This window comes from Camelus ferus, chromosome 35 (assembly GCF_009834535.1).
Source record: "Camelus ferus isolate YT-003-E chromosome 35, BCGSAC_Cfer_1.0, whole genome shotgun sequence".
NCBI lineage: Eukaryota > Metazoa > Chordata > Mammalia > Artiodactyla > Camelidae > Camelus > Camelus ferus.
The window spans coordinates 21052229-21070223 of record NC_045730.1 but is presented as its reverse complement, the minus strand read 5'-3'; the positions used below and the strand labels follow the sequence as shown (position 1 = coordinate 21070223).

At 45.7% G+C, this 17995-nt stretch overlaps 1 protein-coding gene across 16 annotated transcripts in view; it reads right to left on the bottom strand.

Moving 5' to 3' along the window:
* Window positions 1-17995, bottom strand: part of LOC102507360 (partitioning defective 3 homolog) — a 456005-nt gene that overhangs the window by 129906 nt on the left and 308104 nt on the right. For 14 of the 16 annotated variants that reach the window (XM_032474041.1, XM_032474032.1, XM_032474045.1 and 11 more), the window contains one exon: window positions 12037-12279. The exons of the other annotated variants lie outside the window; for them this stretch is intronic. In XM_032474041.1, the coding sequence (XP_032329932.1) occupies window positions 12037-12279 (243 nt within the window). The remainder of the gene's footprint in view (window positions 1-12036; window positions 12280-17995) is intronic. 16 annotated transcript variants of the gene reach the window in all.

Here is a 17995-nt window from a genome sequence, read left to right as displayed (position 1 = left end):
CCTATGACTCCATCTCACACCCCAGAGGAACGCCACACAGACAGTGTCTCCAGGGTGGGACACGTCGCATCGCAAGCGCCCAGGCCGGCACCACCCTCCTCCGTCTCCTCAAAAACCATAACCCTCGCTCACCTTCGTCTCACGTTTTGGAAATAAAGCTGCGGCTTCTCAAGCTAAATACCACACCGAGCTCCTACAGGTTAAGGTGCTTCCCCGTCATACAAACCCATCCGAGGCCCAGGGCAGGGCGCACGCGGGCGCCGGCATGAGACGTGAAGAGCCGCGGGCGCCCACTGCGGCGAGCGGACTGCAAGCCGACAAACCCGAAGTCAGTCTCACCCGCCCAAGACGCTTACAGACTGCAGGATCGTGAGACAGCAGACTCACGCGAGAACAATCTGTGCAGCCAACTTCTAGCTTCTAAATGTCCTCAGAGCTCAAGAGCACGGGGGTGGGGTGGGGGGGGTAGAGCTCAGGGGCAGAGCACGTGCTTAGTGTGCACGAGGTCCTGGGATCAACCCCCAGGCCGTCCATTAGGAAAAAAAGATAGAATGCAGGTGCTGTTGCTGGTGGTGTCAGGCAGTACTCACAGGGCCTTACACAGGGTCATTCATCTAAAACACACACACACAGCCCATCTGACAGACGCACAGCAGTGAGGCCCACAAGGTGACCTGGCAGCGCTGGCTCCAGGCCTTGAGCAGCCATCCTGTATCCCGCCCCGGCTGAGCGCACCGTGCCGCCTCGCTTCCTCTCAAAGTCACATAAGCTCCGGGAAACCTGTAAGAATCCTAACGGTGAAAGCGTTTCATTGCATCCTGCGGACCCCAGGTCCCCATCTTCTCTGACGCAGGCCCTCGCCACGGACACGTGCGTTTCCCCACCACGCCCTTGGCCCGGCCGCTGCCTCGGCTGCACTGACGAAGAGGCTGGCTTCCACATCCCGTGCATCTATCTGACATATCTGAACGCCTACGGGCCAGGCCTTGGCAGACGGCCGTGACCACACAGACATCATTTCTAATCGACTGCTGCGTCTCCTTAAGTTACACAAAATCAACCGACGGGCCAGTAACAGAAGGACGAGGGATGAAGCAGCAAATAGACAAAAATCAAACCGTTATCCACACCGAGGGCCGGGCTGCCCAAGGAGAAGCTCTGGAACAGCTGTGAAGTTAATTTAAAGATGGATTTGGGGTTCAGGTCTGGTAAGTCTCCCAAGAAGCTGAAAACACACCTCACAACAAGGCTCCACCTAAGTCCTCACGAATTTATATTAAGAGCTGACTGAGGTTCCATCCTTGCGCAGGAGCAAGACAGAAAAACACACTGACCTAAGACCACTAACTGCCGAGGAGACTGGTCCTCAAGTCCACAGGCCTGCACTGTCTGCAGGACAGAAGGCAAAACTCAGAACACCCAGCAGCCAAAGGGGAGTCCTCCACAGCGCGGCCAGCTCACCATCAAAGGCCCACAAGCCCGTGCCCTCCAAAGGGACAGACACCAGCACAGGACGCGCACGCCCGGCTGGAGGTTGCCTGCCTGCTGGCTGCCAAGGCCTAAAGAAGTTCCCACTTCTACTTATATTTCTGCAGAATATTTAAACTTTCTCTAGGGCTAAAATAAATATATAACCAAAGAACCCCCATTACCCATTACTTCTACAAACAAATTGTGGTTTCAGGCAATGTTAATCAACAAAAAGAATTAAACAAGGAGTCTTTGCAATTAGCCGCGACCTTATTTATGGCTTCATTACTTTCGAGATTTCATTTGTTGGCCTGTTTGTGTCACCTCAGCCTTTGATTTCATCGCTGCCTCCCTAACGATATTAGAAGAGCTTAATGAATGGTGATTGCTTGTTTTTACTCGACAAAATGTAACATTTGCAGAACACATAACGCCAAACAGCCACTTGTTTCATCCAGGCATCAGACGAAGCTGCACATTCACTTTGAGACCCGTCTTCCGTCGGGAAAGTGTGATGTAAACCAAGCAGACACAGTCTAATGTAACGAGGGTTAAGGCTGAAACGGGAGGTCTTTGGGGCCCGCAGACACCGAGCTGAGGGCGTGGACTGCATCTTGGGGACAATAAACGGCCACAGAATAATTGCAAGCAAGAGAATGCGATGTCAGATTTTAATTTTAGGTAGAAAACTTCACGTTCTGGGTGAGGCAGGGGTTTGAGGGGAATAAGACCGGGGGTTGGGAGAAGAAAGACCACTGTCCACGTCTACGTGTAGAGAAGGGGCCTGGAATTATCCACAATGTAAACTCAGCAGCCCTTTGCCACTGACTCATGTCCGGGGAGGGAGGCTGGCTGCAGGAGAAAGGCTTTGTCTGGAGTAAATGGGTGGGTGGTGACAGCATTCTCTGAGATCAGGCTGATGACACGACAGGAGGCTTGGGATGAAAAACAACTGGGTGGTGGGGGCTCAGGTGCCAGGGAGACACAGGGCGCGCACGCTGGCGGTCAGCTCCCAGCTCCCAGCAGCAGCGCCACGCAGCAGGTAAAGCTGGGACCAAAAGGAGCACGTGGATAGCAGTGGTCCAGGGTTCCTTCCTGAGGGAATCCAACGTTAGGGAGTGCATAGAAGAGCATTTCTGAAAAGACAGCTGAGGAGCAGTCAGAAGGAAGGAGGCACCGAGGGATAGCACCACAGAGAAGAGAGCTCCCGGGATGCCGGAGTGACCTGGAAAGAACTGACGTGGTCACCGAACCAGGTGTCCCCGAGGCCGCTGGGAGACCAGCACCCTGGGCTGCTGTGACCAAGCCACACACACACCCACCGCCTTGAGAGAACTCCATGTTATCACAGTTCAGTTCTGGAGGTCTCAAGTCTGAAATGGGTTCCACTGGGCTTAAGTTGAGGTGTCCGCAGGGCCGGTTCCCTCTGGCGGCTCATGGGGAGACTGTCTCCTGGCCCTTACCAGCTTCTAGAATCCACTGCCCTCCTTGGCTCCTGGCCACTTCCGGACTTCCCAGCAGCAGCCTGCATCTTCAGGTCTCTCCATTCTTGACTCTCCCGCCTCCTTCACTTACGAAGACCCTTGAGATCCACTGGGCCCATGTGGATAATCCGGGAAAATCTCCCGGTTTTAAGATCCTTAACGTCGTCAGGGCCGCAGCACCCCTTCCACTGGGCGAAGTGACTTAGTCACAGGTGCCAGGCACCAGGGCGGGGACATCCTTGCAGGGGTGGGGTCATTGTTCTGCCGACCACATGGAGGGAACAGAACGTGGGGAGGAGAAACAGCAGTCTACCTCACCCCCGGATTAATTCCTCACCAAGTCTGGATTTGAAGGGAAGGGGAAAATTGGGCAGAACATAGCTGGGGGGGGGGGTGTTTTTTTAACAGCACAATAAAGACATTAGCCTGTCGACCAGCCACGTGGAGGGGGCGTCAGAGAGGCACAGGCAATTGGGGACCAGGAGGAGAGAGGGACAAGGCAGGCGTCCTATGGGGTGGGGCTGGCTCCAGAGGAGTGCTCGCAGAGCCGGCCTCCTCAACAAGCAGGGACAGAGGCAGTCCAGGCATGGACGGAGGGGGCTGCAGGTTTGGAGATGAGGCCTCTTGATGGGACGACAGAGTCTGGGACCTTTGCCGAGGGGAATGGTCTGACCAAGGTCAGAGGTGGGCAGCCGGGGCCCTGAGATGGGGCCCCGGGTGGAGCTCATTAACCAGCAGGGGAGGGGGAGGGAGGGGACAGCTCAGGGGTAGAGCGCAAGCTTAGCGCACCGGGGTCCTGGGTTCGATCCCGGGGACCTCCGTCAAAAATAAAACAAAATGAAATCAGCAAGGGCACCAACCTGCAAAACACGTGTGACAACAAGACTTACTCCAGCGGAGAATTACGTTCTCACATCCCAGAGCAGTGATTAAAAAACTAAGTAAATGGAGGCAAATAAATCGGCATTTGGCTTTTTGAGCCGCCAACACAGCTTTGTTATAGGGCCCGACATTTTTAAAAGGGCTCAGGTTTGATAACTGCCTTTCCGTGTTTGCCAGACTTCCTTTGACACCATGGGATTCCAGTTTTAATGGGAGGAAAAAAACAAGTTCACCGAGGTCTTTTCTTTTAAAATCAGCATTTTCTCTTAAGTCGTAAAATGCATGCAAAAAGCACATGATTATGGCATTTACGTTTCCATTAAGGTGTCCTCAGCGAGCTGGGGGAGTCTAGCCTACTATTTCCTGCTATTTAGATTTACAGCAGCACGGTCTCTATTTTATTTCAATTACATTTGAGGACAATGCTCTTTTGGTGGCAAATGATTGCATGGTGACAGTCAGCAAATGTCCATTAGAGCTGTCTTTCTGTGGAGTTTTTAACTACAGATTCCGGCATCTGAATATAAAAATATGAATTGCACGGTGCCCTAAAGTAAATAAAAAAACAGTATTGACAGGCATTCCATCAATTCTTTGTTAGAATTCAAAGCATACGAAATGTTTGACTTGAAATTGTGTAACTGACATGAAAAGAAACTTTCTGATAAGTGTCAACACAGCCTGGATAAAGTTTACGAATAACACACCCGCAGGCTGACCTTTTGAATAAACTGATGACGTGGTCATAGGTGAGCATGGGTGTTTATCAACGCCCGGATGAAGCGTGCCCGATACGGGAAGTATAAATTACTTCACAGCTGCACTGTAAGCAGACCTCCCTAAACCAACTTGTGCTGGTGCTCCAACTGGTTACTGGATTACCCCAAGAGCAGTGCTTTTCAAAGGGTGGATGGACCAATGGCAACAGAGTCAACTGAGGTGCCTGCTAACAATGTGAGTTCTTAGTCCCCAGCCAGGTCTGCTGGATCAGAACGCCGACGGCTGGCGGGCAGCGCTGGCGAGACACGCCCCACATTTCTTGGCATTCGTGCCCAAAGCGGAAAGATCACTGTTCTAGGATGCAGCCTTCAATAGTTCTGCAAGGCAGGATTCCTGCCTGCCTGTCCCACCAGGGGACAATCTGATGTAAAGAGAAATGTCAAAATCTTCGTCAAGGTTTGAGAACTTTAAGCCTCTGTATCTCCATGAAGCAGTGAAACCTGGGATTAGCAAGACCTTCATGGAAGCAAAACACAAAGGATTTCCAAGAATTCCACAGGAGGACAAAAGGAACGCCTCCAAACTGTCAAAGAACAGACGGAGACTGACCATCACATCCTGACACCACTCTCCCCCAACTCGTTCCCAAATAAGCCATTTTCCAGGACCCAGCACTTACTTTTCTTCCAAGTATTTCTACTACAGAAGCAATCTGGAATACCTCACACTGAACTCAGTAGGTCCTCATTTAACGCAAAGTGGTTCACGACACGATGCGGTTTATGGAGAACATTTAGTGACCAAGCTACGTAAGGACTGAAGTGGCACCAGCAGACCTGCAGCGCACGCTTCCCCACGTACGTTAGGCGTAAGGAACAAGACCCGTCTGTGTTCATTTCACTTTCATTCCTTGCCTGTTTCTGCATCCAGGTGGGTACATTGTGCGTTCCTGAGAGGAAACTCCCATTTCCCCACTAACACCACCAACAGCAAACATCTAAATAGCGCAGACCAGGGCGGGGGGAGGTGGGAAGGGACAGACTGGGAGCTCGAGATTGGTAGATGCTGACAGGTGTGTATAGAACACATAAACAACATAAACATGCTTATACTGTACAGCACAGGGAAGTATATTCAAGATCTTGTAATAACTCGTGGTGAAAAAGAGTGTAACAATGAATATATGTATGTTCATGCATGACTGAAAAATTGTGCTCTGTACCAGAAATTGACACAACATTGTAAACTGACTATAACTCAATAAAAACATTAAAAAATAAAAATAAATACATACATAAACAGTGTGAACCAGACACAGTGCTGTATGACTTCGTCCACTCCCAGCCTGCTGCAGCGAGCACCATCTTTGCCCCCTTTTTCAGAGGGAACAAGAGGCACAGAGCTTACACGCTGACGGTGGAAGCACCCAGAGCAAACCCGGGCAGTGTGGCCATGTTTCATGCGTCAGCACATCACACTCCACTGCCTCCTACTTTCAAGCAGGATCGTTGGTAGAGGTCGGAGACAGTGATGTAGCACAATTAAGAAGGATACAGGCTGTTGATAATTTTGTGTCGCAAATCTGAAAGTTGCTAAGAGAGTAAATCTTGAAAGTTCTCATCACAAGAAAAAAAAAGATCTTTCTTGGAACCTTGTACCATGATAAGCGATAACTCAGTGAATTGTGGGAACATTTCACAATGTAAACAAATACCGAATCAGTCCGACGTACCCCTGAGACTAATGCCATATTGTGTGTCAGTGATACTTCAAACACGTCAACAGAAAAAGAAGGGTCTCTGCCAGGGGACACCTGACTGAGAACATTCCTTTAGAAGAGGCTCATCCAAGGAAAGGCAGGACAGAGAACTGAGCGACACTGCAGCATTTCACAATTCTTACTTAATTCACAAAATATTGCAGAAGTGATTTGACCAGAGGGTAAGTTCTCCAATGTGGAGACAATCTGGACCTAAAGATGGTGGTTCCCCTGGCTCTCGTGTGCATGACTGCCTGTCCTCAGAAAGGTGTTTGACTCCATGAAACAGAAACCTGACGGATGGAGCCTTCAGCAAGTAGGGGTTCAGCTCCCAGGCAGCGCGGAGTAGAGGGCGGGCACACCAGGACCGGAGCTGCAGCCCAGGGGACCAGGTGGCAACCCTCATCCTCCATGTGGCCTTCATCCTTTGGTTGTTGGATGCGCCCCTTCTAAGGGCACCATTCTCTCCATCAGGTAGAGAGAAGGGAAAAAGGGAAAAAGCGGAGTCTGCTCCATTTTAATCGTGACAACACTGGCCTGGCAGAAAGTCCCAAACTGGAGTCACTCAACTCGTTCATCAGAACACACCACATGGTCACCTCTTACTTATGAGGGAGCCAGGGAAAATGGGATTTCTAACCAGGCCCGTTGCCAGCCTGAACAAAACTGGGATCCTATCAAGGAAGGAAGAAGGGGGAGAAAGGTACTGGGTGGGCGACAGCAGGGTCTCCCACGCTGGGGACGAGTGGAGACACCGAGGCGCTGCCTCAGACTGCAGACACAGCCATCACAGAGGAAGCACGGGACTAGGAATCACAGGAGCTACATCCTGCAAGTCTGTGGTGACAAGCAGGGCAAAAATGCGTGTGCCAGCACTGCTGTGAGTCTGCGCCTCATTGTTCATAGCAAACAGAGGGGTCGGGCGGCTTCTCTGGGGTCAACCAGCATGAAAGCTCAGAACATCACTGAGGGCACTGATAACAGTAGTAACGACATCCCTGGGACCAAGGGACACAGACGGAGAAGAGGGCACGCGTCAATCCAATTAAACAGGCCTGGGCATATTTCTAGACAGACTATGTAGCTATCCTATAAAAAGCATTTTATAAATAATACGTGGAAATTGAGATGCTGTCCCATCTTGACATCAAATTCACAGCACTTAATACATTTTCCCTGCTATTTCCACATGGGGCTACCGGACCCACACTTCAACGAGATCGGTCAAAACGGTAAGCAGTGAAGTTCAGACCAGGGCTTTCCTGCTGAGCGACGCAGATCCCAGAACACACGCAGGGTGCACGCGGGAAGGCCGGCAGATGCTCCCGGGAAATCCAGGAATTTGAACAGTAAAGTTCATCCAACAGCAACAGCAAACTCGGGCGGAATTCAGTTAGTTGATGGCAGCTTCTTTATTGGGTAGAAACTCTCTCTGAGGAGTTTCTTTATGTTTCCATCATTTAACTTTCCAGAAAGTTAATATAAACAGATTCCAGGCCATCTTGTAGGTAACATGGTTCAATGTCTGAGTTTAAGTTAACAGAGACAGAGGCACCGAGAAATGCTACTTTCACTGTCTCCACTGAATGGTTCCAGAAGTGGGCTGGACCTTGTGCACGAAGGATGTACCGATGCGGTGCACAGGTCAGAGGCCGCTGGATCCGCGCAGAGGAACCGCAGGATCCACCTGAGGAGAGCGACGGGTGAGCAGAGTCAGCCCTTGGCTCGTGGGGCAGACAGACATGCCCGAGAACCCGCCACCGAGCAGCCACCACCGTGCTCATGACTGGTGCGAGGGCCTGGAGTTTAAAACACGTTATTGGCCACATTAAATTAATGCTGTTCACTTGAAGGTAATGGTTTTGCTGCTTTGTTTGTATTTAATTTGTAAAGATGTTGGGTTTTATGGTTGTATAATGGCTGCAAACAGAAGGCGTTCAGTCCTATTTTATTTTCATACATATTTAAGTAACATTATCATCAAAACAATTTAACTCTACACTGCAGTATCGAGAGACCGCGCTTCTCAGAGTCCCCATGCCCTCAAGTCTGAGACGCACTGCTCTCCGGCTTTCCCCCCCGACAGAAAAGCATGCCCGAGGGGCGCCCTTACCCAGCCAGACTCATTCATTACGGGTTGATGAAGAAACACGTCACGGGCGCTGTAAGTCCCTTTTTTAGGATTAGCGGTGTCATTGTTCGACGGGCATCCTATTCTCTGAGTAAATAATAATGACAACAAACAGAACTTCAGTTTCTGTGATCTTTTTCAAAAAAAAATTATTCTCTCCCTCTCGAGTTGGCAGTGTCTTAGAAATCCTCTAGTCCAGTTGCCCTTGGGGCACAAGGCACAGCACTGGAGCATCCCCGACAGACAGTGGGCGGGGCTGTGCTCCAGGGAGGCCGGAGGGGCCCTGCACTTGGAGAGTGTGTGATGTGATTCTGAGCTGTTCCCTGGTCAGCGTGACTCGTACCCCTGACAACAGACTCCTCTGGGACGTGGGGCTGAGGGGGTTTAGGATGGAAATGGACTAAGGGCCTGAGTTTCAGGCTGAGGTCACAGGGCGCAGCGCGGGGCCTGCAGGCCGGGATGCTGGGGCCCAGAGCAGATGCTGACAAGGCCGGATGGACACCCGTCAAACAGACCGGCGGGTCTGCACGTGGGCCAGGACCCAGACATCCCCTCCATGCTCCCTGGTGGGAGGGGTGACAGACTGGGGCTGTGGGGCCAAGCGTGGATTTGTTTCTTTTACTTTTTAAAATGGGACTTAAAATTCATATAAAAGGTTCTTTTTCTTTCTTTGCTCCTCCTTCTTTTCTAAAAAAAATTAAAAAAACATTTTTGAAACAGACCTCTTTTGTACCGAGTTGTTGTTGGGATAAAGTTTACTGGTTTCTATTGTGGAGAAAGTGGAGTTTTCACCTTTGCCATAATAAAACAGACATGTGCGTAGGGAAAAAAAGCCCTTTTGAAAATCTGCAGAAATCTCCAGGACCGGCTTTGACTCTTGGAGGCACTGGGGCTTAAATGGGGTTTAAAGCGACAGTTCCTGGATCCCAGGAGCTGAAGGGGTCCCTTCCACTCCGCTCCGTCAGGTGGGACTTCTGGGCGATGTGAATAATCACGAGTCACCATCTTTTAGATTTCCAAACTAGATGTAGAAGGTGCCAAGAATGGTTCGTATTTTTAACTGTGATCAATAACACATCAGTAACCATTTTCTTTTCGTTCCTCCAGAAGTTACCACTGGGCAGAGCCAGTGTCACCGCTGTCCCTCTGCCCAAGAAAGCACTGCCAGGGCGCATCCACGGCCTTCAGGCGCAATCTGACCTTCGACAAGCGGCTTCCACAAGTACAGCAAAAAGCAAGTGCGAGCTTTTGAAGAAGATGTCCCTGTCACCGACCACAGCCTCATTCTCTGAGGCCTGACACATCCACATTAGTTGCACAGTGAACTTCGGAGGTGATCGTCCCAAAGGGGTCTGCTTTCTGGTTTTTACTTTTGGGAGAACCAAATTACTTTATTTGAAGGAGTGGTACCAAGGAAAGAACTTAAGAAGACGTTTTGGTACAACTTACAGGAAAGGTAAAAGTAACGCAACGTGTGCGCACTGCCTTGGTGACCAGGGAGGTCACCCCCGGGGCTATGGGACGCCAGGCTAAGGCTTAGCTCTTGTTGTCACTGTCTCTCACGGTGTGGTTGTCACAGAGGTACTCTGCCGGGCCAGATTCGGGGGCCCTCAGAGGAGTTTAAATAAACCTAAGCCTCCTGTGTCCACTTAGGAGACTCGCTTGTGACAGCCAACATCACACAGATTTTCATACAACAATTCTTAAAGACCCTAAAACCAAATGACACAAAACTGAAAAGAAAGAACAGAACAGTAACATGCCTAGAGTTTTCCCCAAGACCTGCTTCTCTCTTCGCTCCTCTTTAAGACGCTTCTCTCTGGGTTTGCCGGAGGGTTACCTGTTTTGTTTGCAAACCTCTACTGAAAACAGCCGAAGGAAATAACTGGAAGTCAGCCTGCTTGCAAGACCCAGCAGCCACACAGCACGTGGGCTACAGATGGAGTCGTTCCAACCCACGTCTGGCCTGGCGGAGGCTCTTAAATTACAGCACCAGCATCAGACCCGGGAGCCTGGTAGAAATGCAAATTCTCGGGCTCCATTCCATACCATGGAATTGAAATTCTGGGGAAGGGTTTATCAGCCTCCAGGTCTCTAATTTGAAAAGCTACATACACCCCAATGTTCATAGCAGCACCATTTACAATAGCCAAGACATGGAAACAACCTAAATGTCCGCTGAGAGATGACTGGATAAAGAAGCTGTGGTATATTTATACAATGGAATACTACTCAGCCATAAAAAAGAATAAAATAATGCCATTTGCAGCAGCATGGATGGACCTGGAGATCATCTTTCTAAGTGAAGTAAGCCGGAAAGAAAAAGAAAAATACCGTATGATATCACTCATATGTGGAATCAAAAAAAGAAAAGAAAAGAAAAAAGGAGGACACTAATGAACTCATCTACAAAACAGAAACAGACTCACAGACATAGTAAACAATCTTATGGTTACGGGGGGAAAGGGGGTGGGAAGGGATAAACTTGGGAGTTTGAGATTTGCGAAGGTTAAGTACTATATATAAAAATAGATAAAAGCCAAATTTCTTCTGTACAGCACAGGGAACTATATTCAATACCTTGTAATAACCTTTAACGAAGAAGGATATGAAAACGAATCTATGTATGTACATGCATGACTGGGGCGTGACGCTGTACCAGAAACTGACACACTGTAACTGATGGTATTTCAATTAAAAAAAAAAAAAAAAAGCAGCAGCAGCAGCCGCCCTCCAGGCACCCAATGCAAGCTAAAGCCTGAGAAGCGTAAGTTTTAAGTGAAACTACTGTTTGTAACACTCAAAGCCCAGCTCCACTCCAGAGCAACGACCGCATGACCCTGTGATTCAGAGGTGAGGGCATCAGTGCTATCGTGACGATCACAGGCAGGTGCTTCGTACAGAAAGACATGAGTGCTATTTTCTTCATGAACTCAACTTCATCTGGTGCTTGAATATTTAAATGGAGGGGTGGAAAAAGATCGGTTTTTAAACTGTCTCAGATAAAACCTGAAATAAACATGTAACCATTAACACAGGCTCAGCACTGCGCCCGTCTGTATGAGAGTCAGACCTGTGGTCGGAAGCCACCACCAAGCAACCTGAGGGCTGGCTAGACTTACAGCCCACTCACTGATTCCTTCATGACACCAAATCACGTCACCAAATAAAAAAAAAAACTTGGCCCGAGTAAGTCAGAATTGGAACAAATCATGTCTTTGCCCACCTATTTAACTCCCACAACTGGGGGCTCTCCTAGCAACCAAAGGAAATATACTTCAGACAGAAGAGTCATAGTTCAAGTGTGCTTTTGATTTGAGTCGTATATTACAGGTTCATTTTCCCGTCCAAAATCATTTTAAGAGCAAGATGAAATACGTCAGGATCATCAGAAAAGCCATCAAAATCTCTTCGGTTCCCTCCATTAAGCTTAGATTTGTGTAAACTCAATACCCTTGGACAAAATGGCTTTTTAAAGTCCATTAAGAAAGGCCGTTCTGGTGGGAGAAGTGGAGAGCAGTCGACACCCTTGTCACAAACTGTGTAAAAGTCAATTTGGAAGCCATACCCTGATTGCTCCTGGAGCCTACCTGTCTGCAGGTGAAGGTTTGGCATTCCGCGGCTTCTTGACCTGGGCGTACAGAGCATCCATCATATGCCCGTCTCTTGGGCTCTGGGGTCTGGTGCTGAGAGCCATGGAGCCTTCATAGGAAGAGACTCCCCCATACATCAGCTCATCATCACAGCCAAACGCCCGATGGAAATCTTGGATTTCAGCATAGTCACGTTCCCGAGCCTGTCGCTCCCGAAATTCTCGCGTTTTGGCTTGAATCCTGAAAAATTAGAACAAGTTGGAAGAAGAGAAACTCTGCCTTTCCTAAGACCTGCGTATGGAAACATTCATCAAAATACGCCGTGAAATACATACTATTTCATGCAACTCTAAGATGAATGGGACAAATGATGTTATAGTCATTTTAGGTGGTCAAGGTAATGCCACAGATGCTCAGAAATGATCAATTCAGATAGCTCTGTTCATGTCAATAAGACAGAGTCGTGATTTACATCTTCATTTAAGTGATCACTTATTAACTAGCTTTAAAAATTCACTAGGAACAGTTTCAGGCATCCACTTGGGTTCTACTCATGAATTTTTTGAGGCAAAAAGTCGTTTTTAAAAAATTACACACACAAATACTAAATATGTATACATTTCTGGTATATGATATAAATACAGCCGTGCAGGGTAGTGGAAGCTTAAACACGGATTCACACCGTAACTCTATTAATGGCAAAAGAAGATCTCAGCTTAATGACACTGACTTCATGTGATGTTTACATAACTGTCAAGTCTGGAGATTCTGGACAAGAAGGCATGTATCTAATCAAATTCTGAAATAAAGCTTGCCTGTGTTACAACTAAGAAACAGATCTTAAATAACCACTTGAACTGAAGATATGTTTAAATATTTCCTAAGATTTCACTAAGCCACTTGGTACAAAGTCCTCCTCAACCTATTGATATATTGTATGTCCTAAGTCAGTCTTAGCTGAAAATATTAAACTACCCTTGAAAGAATTCTGATAATTTTTGATGGAAAAAATATTTCTATTACATATTTACCAATTTAAATGTTTACTTAAAAGTGAAGCCTTGTTTATAAAAAGCAGTATTTTAGAATGTTCAATACTTTATTGCAGTTACTTTTTTCATATTTGAAGTAGACCATTGCTTGCATAAATTACATAAATACATTCAAAAGAATATAGAAAAGACAAAAAATCAGATGAATACACTCCATTATAAAACAGAAAACTACAGGCCAGTATTTCTCATGAATACAGAAACAAAAATCCTTAACAACATACTAGCAAAAAGAATTTGACAATACATAAAAAAATTATACACCATGACCAAGTGATGTTTATTGCAGGAATGCAAGGTTGGCTCAATATTCAAAAATCAATCAACATAATATATTAATAGGCTAAAGAAGAAAAATCACATGATCATATCAATTGGTGTAGACAAAGCATCTGATAAAATGCAACACCCATCATGACAGAAATTCTCAAAAAACCAGTAATAGAGCAGAACTAATATCCTAAACTTGATAAAGAGCACTTATGCAAAATCTATTATAAGGGAGAAAGACTGAATGCTTTCTCTTAAGATTAGGAAAAAGGGAGGGATGTCCGCTCCCACATCTGTAATTCAACATATTGCTGGAAGTCTAGACAATGAAGTAAGTCTAAAAAAAGAAATGAATGGCACACAGATTAGAAACACAACTGCTCTTGTTTGTAGATAACATGATGGTCTGGGTAGAAAATCCCAAGGAGTCTACAAAAATCTCCTAGAACTAAAAAGCAAGGTCAGCAAGGTAACCGGATACATCAGGACACAAAAATCCATTGTATTTCCACATGCTGACAGTGAACAGGGATGCAGAAATTAAAAATACCAGGTGACTTACAATCACTAAAAAATGAAATTCAGATACATAAATCTAACACAACATTACAGGATTTATATGCTGAAAACTATACAATGCTGATAAAAGATATCAAGGAAGATCTAAAACTGGAGAGACATATGGCATTCATGGATGGAAGACTCAACAGAGTAAGGTCAAGCTGATACACAGATTTAATGTAATTCCTATAAACATCCCAGCAAGGTTCTTGTAGGTACAGACAAGAGTAGTCATCAATCTGTATGAAAAGGCAAAGGATGGAAGAGCTAAACAATTGTGAAAAGAACTATGAAGTGGGAGGAATCACCCCTCCTGACTGCAAGACTTGTAACACAGCTAGAGTAATCAAGACAGGTATTTTCCATGGAGGGACAGACATTCAGATCAACAGAACAGAATAAAGAACCCAGAAACAGCCAGCAAGAATGGCCCAATGATTTCTCATAATTGTGCAAAAGCAAGCCAATGGAATAAAACAGACCTTTCAACAAATAGTGCAGGAGCAATTAGATACCCACAGGTGAAAACAAAAGAAAACAAGCCTACGTTGAATTCAAACTTCATACCTTACCCCAAAATTAACTCAAGAGGGATGACAAATTTAAATGTAAAATGTAAAACTATGAAGCTTTAGAAGAAAACCACAGAAGAAAATCTTTAGGACCTAGCAATGGTGAAGAATTCTTTGAAATGATACCAAAAGCATGACCCACAAAAGAAAAACACAGATAAACTAGATATCCTCAGAATTAAAGCATTTCCTCTGTAAAGACACTAAGGGAATGAAAAAGTAAGTACAGACTGAGAAAAAAATATTTGCAAATCACATATTTGACAAAGAACTCATGTCCAGAATGAGAACAATGAGAAAACAATCTACTTAAAAGGGCAAAAGGCATGAAGCAATCTTTCTTTGAAAAGAATACACAGATGACAATTAAAGACATGGAAAGATGTTCGACATCACCAGCCACTAGGGAAATGCAAAGTAAGACCACAGTGAGCGACAACCACCCGCCTGTGGGATCAGCGAAAACAAAACAGGGCTGCCATCAAGAATGCAAGGAAACTGGACTCTCACTCACGCTGTTGAAAATGTGAAACTGTACAAGCCAGCCTGGAGTACAGCCTGGCAGTGTCTTACGAAACTAGACGTTACTTATGATACCACTCAGCAGCTGCATTCCTGGGCATTTATCCCAAAGAAATGGAAACTTAAGTCATGTGAAGACCTGTACACAATTGTTAACAGACACTTTCTATTATCAAAAAAACTGGAAATAACCTAAATATCCTACAATAGGTGCATGGTTAAGGAAATACCCATATCACAGAACTCAGTAACATAAATGAACAGACTACCGCTACATACGGCAACCTGAGTCGATCTCAAGGCACTATGCTATCGGGTGGGGGGAGTCAGTCTCCAAAGCCCACATGCGATAAGATTTCATCTATGTCACATTCTCAAAATGACAAAATCACAGACACAGGGAACAGACATGGTTGGCAATCTGTGAGTAGGGGGTGGGTGTGACCACAAAGGAAGATCTTTGTGATGGAACCCTTGTTTCTTGACTGCAGAGGTGGTTCCACAAACCCACACATGTGCTGACACAGAACTACCCCTGCAGGCAGTACCAGTGTCAGCGTTCTGGTTTTGATGTTGTACGACTGTCACGTAAGTGGTACCTGTCGGGGAAACTGGACACGGCTATGTGAGCCCTCTTTGTACCATCTTCGCGACTTCCTGTACATCTAAGATTATTTCAAAATAAGTATTTTTTTAAGCTGGAAAACTGTCACATAACACTGCAAGCAAAATTTGCGTTTTTGTTCTCCCTTGGTTTTTTCCAGCTAGCTTGTCACCACTGTGCCAGGCTGGACCCACCAGGTCAGATTTCTCTAATTTCCTTATTTCTCAACTCTAAAGTGGAAATACTTAAATACACCTCATCAGTGCTCCTGAGCAGGGTTCAGGGACATCAGAGAAGGGTAATCGGTGGCTGTGCAGGACTTTCTGCACAGCTCGTCCCAGCCACACATCACCAAGTAGTGTCCCCCAACCAGTGGGGCAACCGAAAAACCCTTGCATATTCCCGAAACCCAGACTCCCCAGGAACTCATGCTCACTGCGGGTCAACTGCTGACAAGCCAGTGGCTCAGAAGAAGCGCTCAGTGGCCTGAGTGCTGGCCATAAATTCTGATTCTCAGCTGTTTCCTTTTGTCTAAGGTTGCACATTATTACTAAACACCAGTAATAACTGAATCCGAAAAACATGATAATCACATCAATAGTAACTTCTGAAAACACTGATTTTTTCCCCTAAGCTCCAATAACATAAGAAATTACATTTTTATTGTTTACCTCGTCATCACCAACGAATTATCCCCAAAGTTATAAACGCTGTTTCGGGGTGGGGGGTAGAGCTCAGAGGTAGAGCGCGTGCTTAGCATGCACGAGGTCCTGGGTTCCATCCCCAGCACCTCCATCAAAAAAGAAAAAAAGAGGCTGTTTGCATTCGTCCTTTCCACACGGCAGTTTATACTTTTGATGGAAACCTTAGAATAAAACTACAGCACACCTGTGGGCAGCAAAGGTTACCAGTCAGAACCACTGTGTATTTTAAAGCTCCTCCCAGAAATCAGTGCTAATGAAGCTCGCTCGCTGTGCAAATGGCACTGAAAAGCAGAGTTTTAAACCGAGGACAGCACTGTGTTTTTTGTGCATTTTAGTGACAACTCAGTCAACAAAAGATGCAAATGGTTTATTACATACTTTTGCACTTGAATGTCTCGTTTTTTATAAAGAAAAGGGGGCGTCTGCAACACAACCAAGTTATATTTACATGTCATACTTTACATGTTGCATATATTACATTTCATATGTTCACCTTCATAACATTTTTATTTCTGAAAAAAAAAATGCTTGGCTCAGGGGAGAAAATATTTTTGGCTACCTAATAAAAATAGTATTGTTGAAGGAAACGTCTCAAGAAGAGGGGATTTTGCAGTGCAGCCTGTGATGGTTCCAGACGGTCAGTGTTATAAAAGGACCCCCCTCCGCTCTTTTGTGGTGACCCTGAGGTCACAAATTATCTCTGAGATGCAAGAGTCATCCGTTTTTCTGAACAGTCAGGTTGTTGTTTAGCATTTTCCATCCAATTTATCTCAGGCCAGATCTCAGCAATGACAGAAGTAACAGATTACCCCAAAACGTAGCCAGAGAAATAAATGTCAATTGCTTTAAGCAGTCCAGAAAGTCCCTCCCAGCCATAAACAAAGAGTACCGATCTGAGGTTTAAATGATGGCGGACAGCTGTGCAGACGTGGACGGGCTACAGCACCGTGCACTACTCCCCTGTTCTTGGAATGTTAAAAAAATTAAAACAACCATTAAAACTTTTCAAACTTTTTATTAAGACTTTAAAAAATGTTAGTAAAGAATTTATCATTTCAATTTGTTATGTTCAAGCATAAATATTCACACCTTTCCTTTTTGTTAAAAAAAAAAAAAAGCCTTTTCCATTATAATGAAATTGCCTTGAACCTGCATGGAAAATAACACACAATAATGTAATACACTAAATAAAGTAATAAGGTTAATTTCTTTCCTGCTGTCACTAAATTCATGCTAACAGTCTCTCTTCAGCTTGACATCAATTAATGATTTTCATTCCAGACTCTTGTCACAGTGTTCGCCGCCCTTTTCTCTAATTAAAATGGATGATCAGGATGAAGAGAAAACACACAAGACTTTTGTTCTGGTAACATTTCTTTTCATTAGAATTTTTGCTTTTACAATAAATGGCTTTTAGCACTAATTGCAGTAGAGTAAAACGAAAATAACTTTTTTATGACCATGAAGTATAGTCTTTATGTATCTGGAAAAGATACTAGGCGGGTATGAGAAGCACCCGTGAGGAACCAATTTCTCAGCATGGAAAATTAGCGGCACTGAAATCACTCAGCTGTGTCCGAAATGCTTCCACCTCCGAAGCTATAAAGCTTCAATACATGGAACGACCAATGTGTATTTTTTGAAAAAGATTCCAAGAAACAGAAATCAACC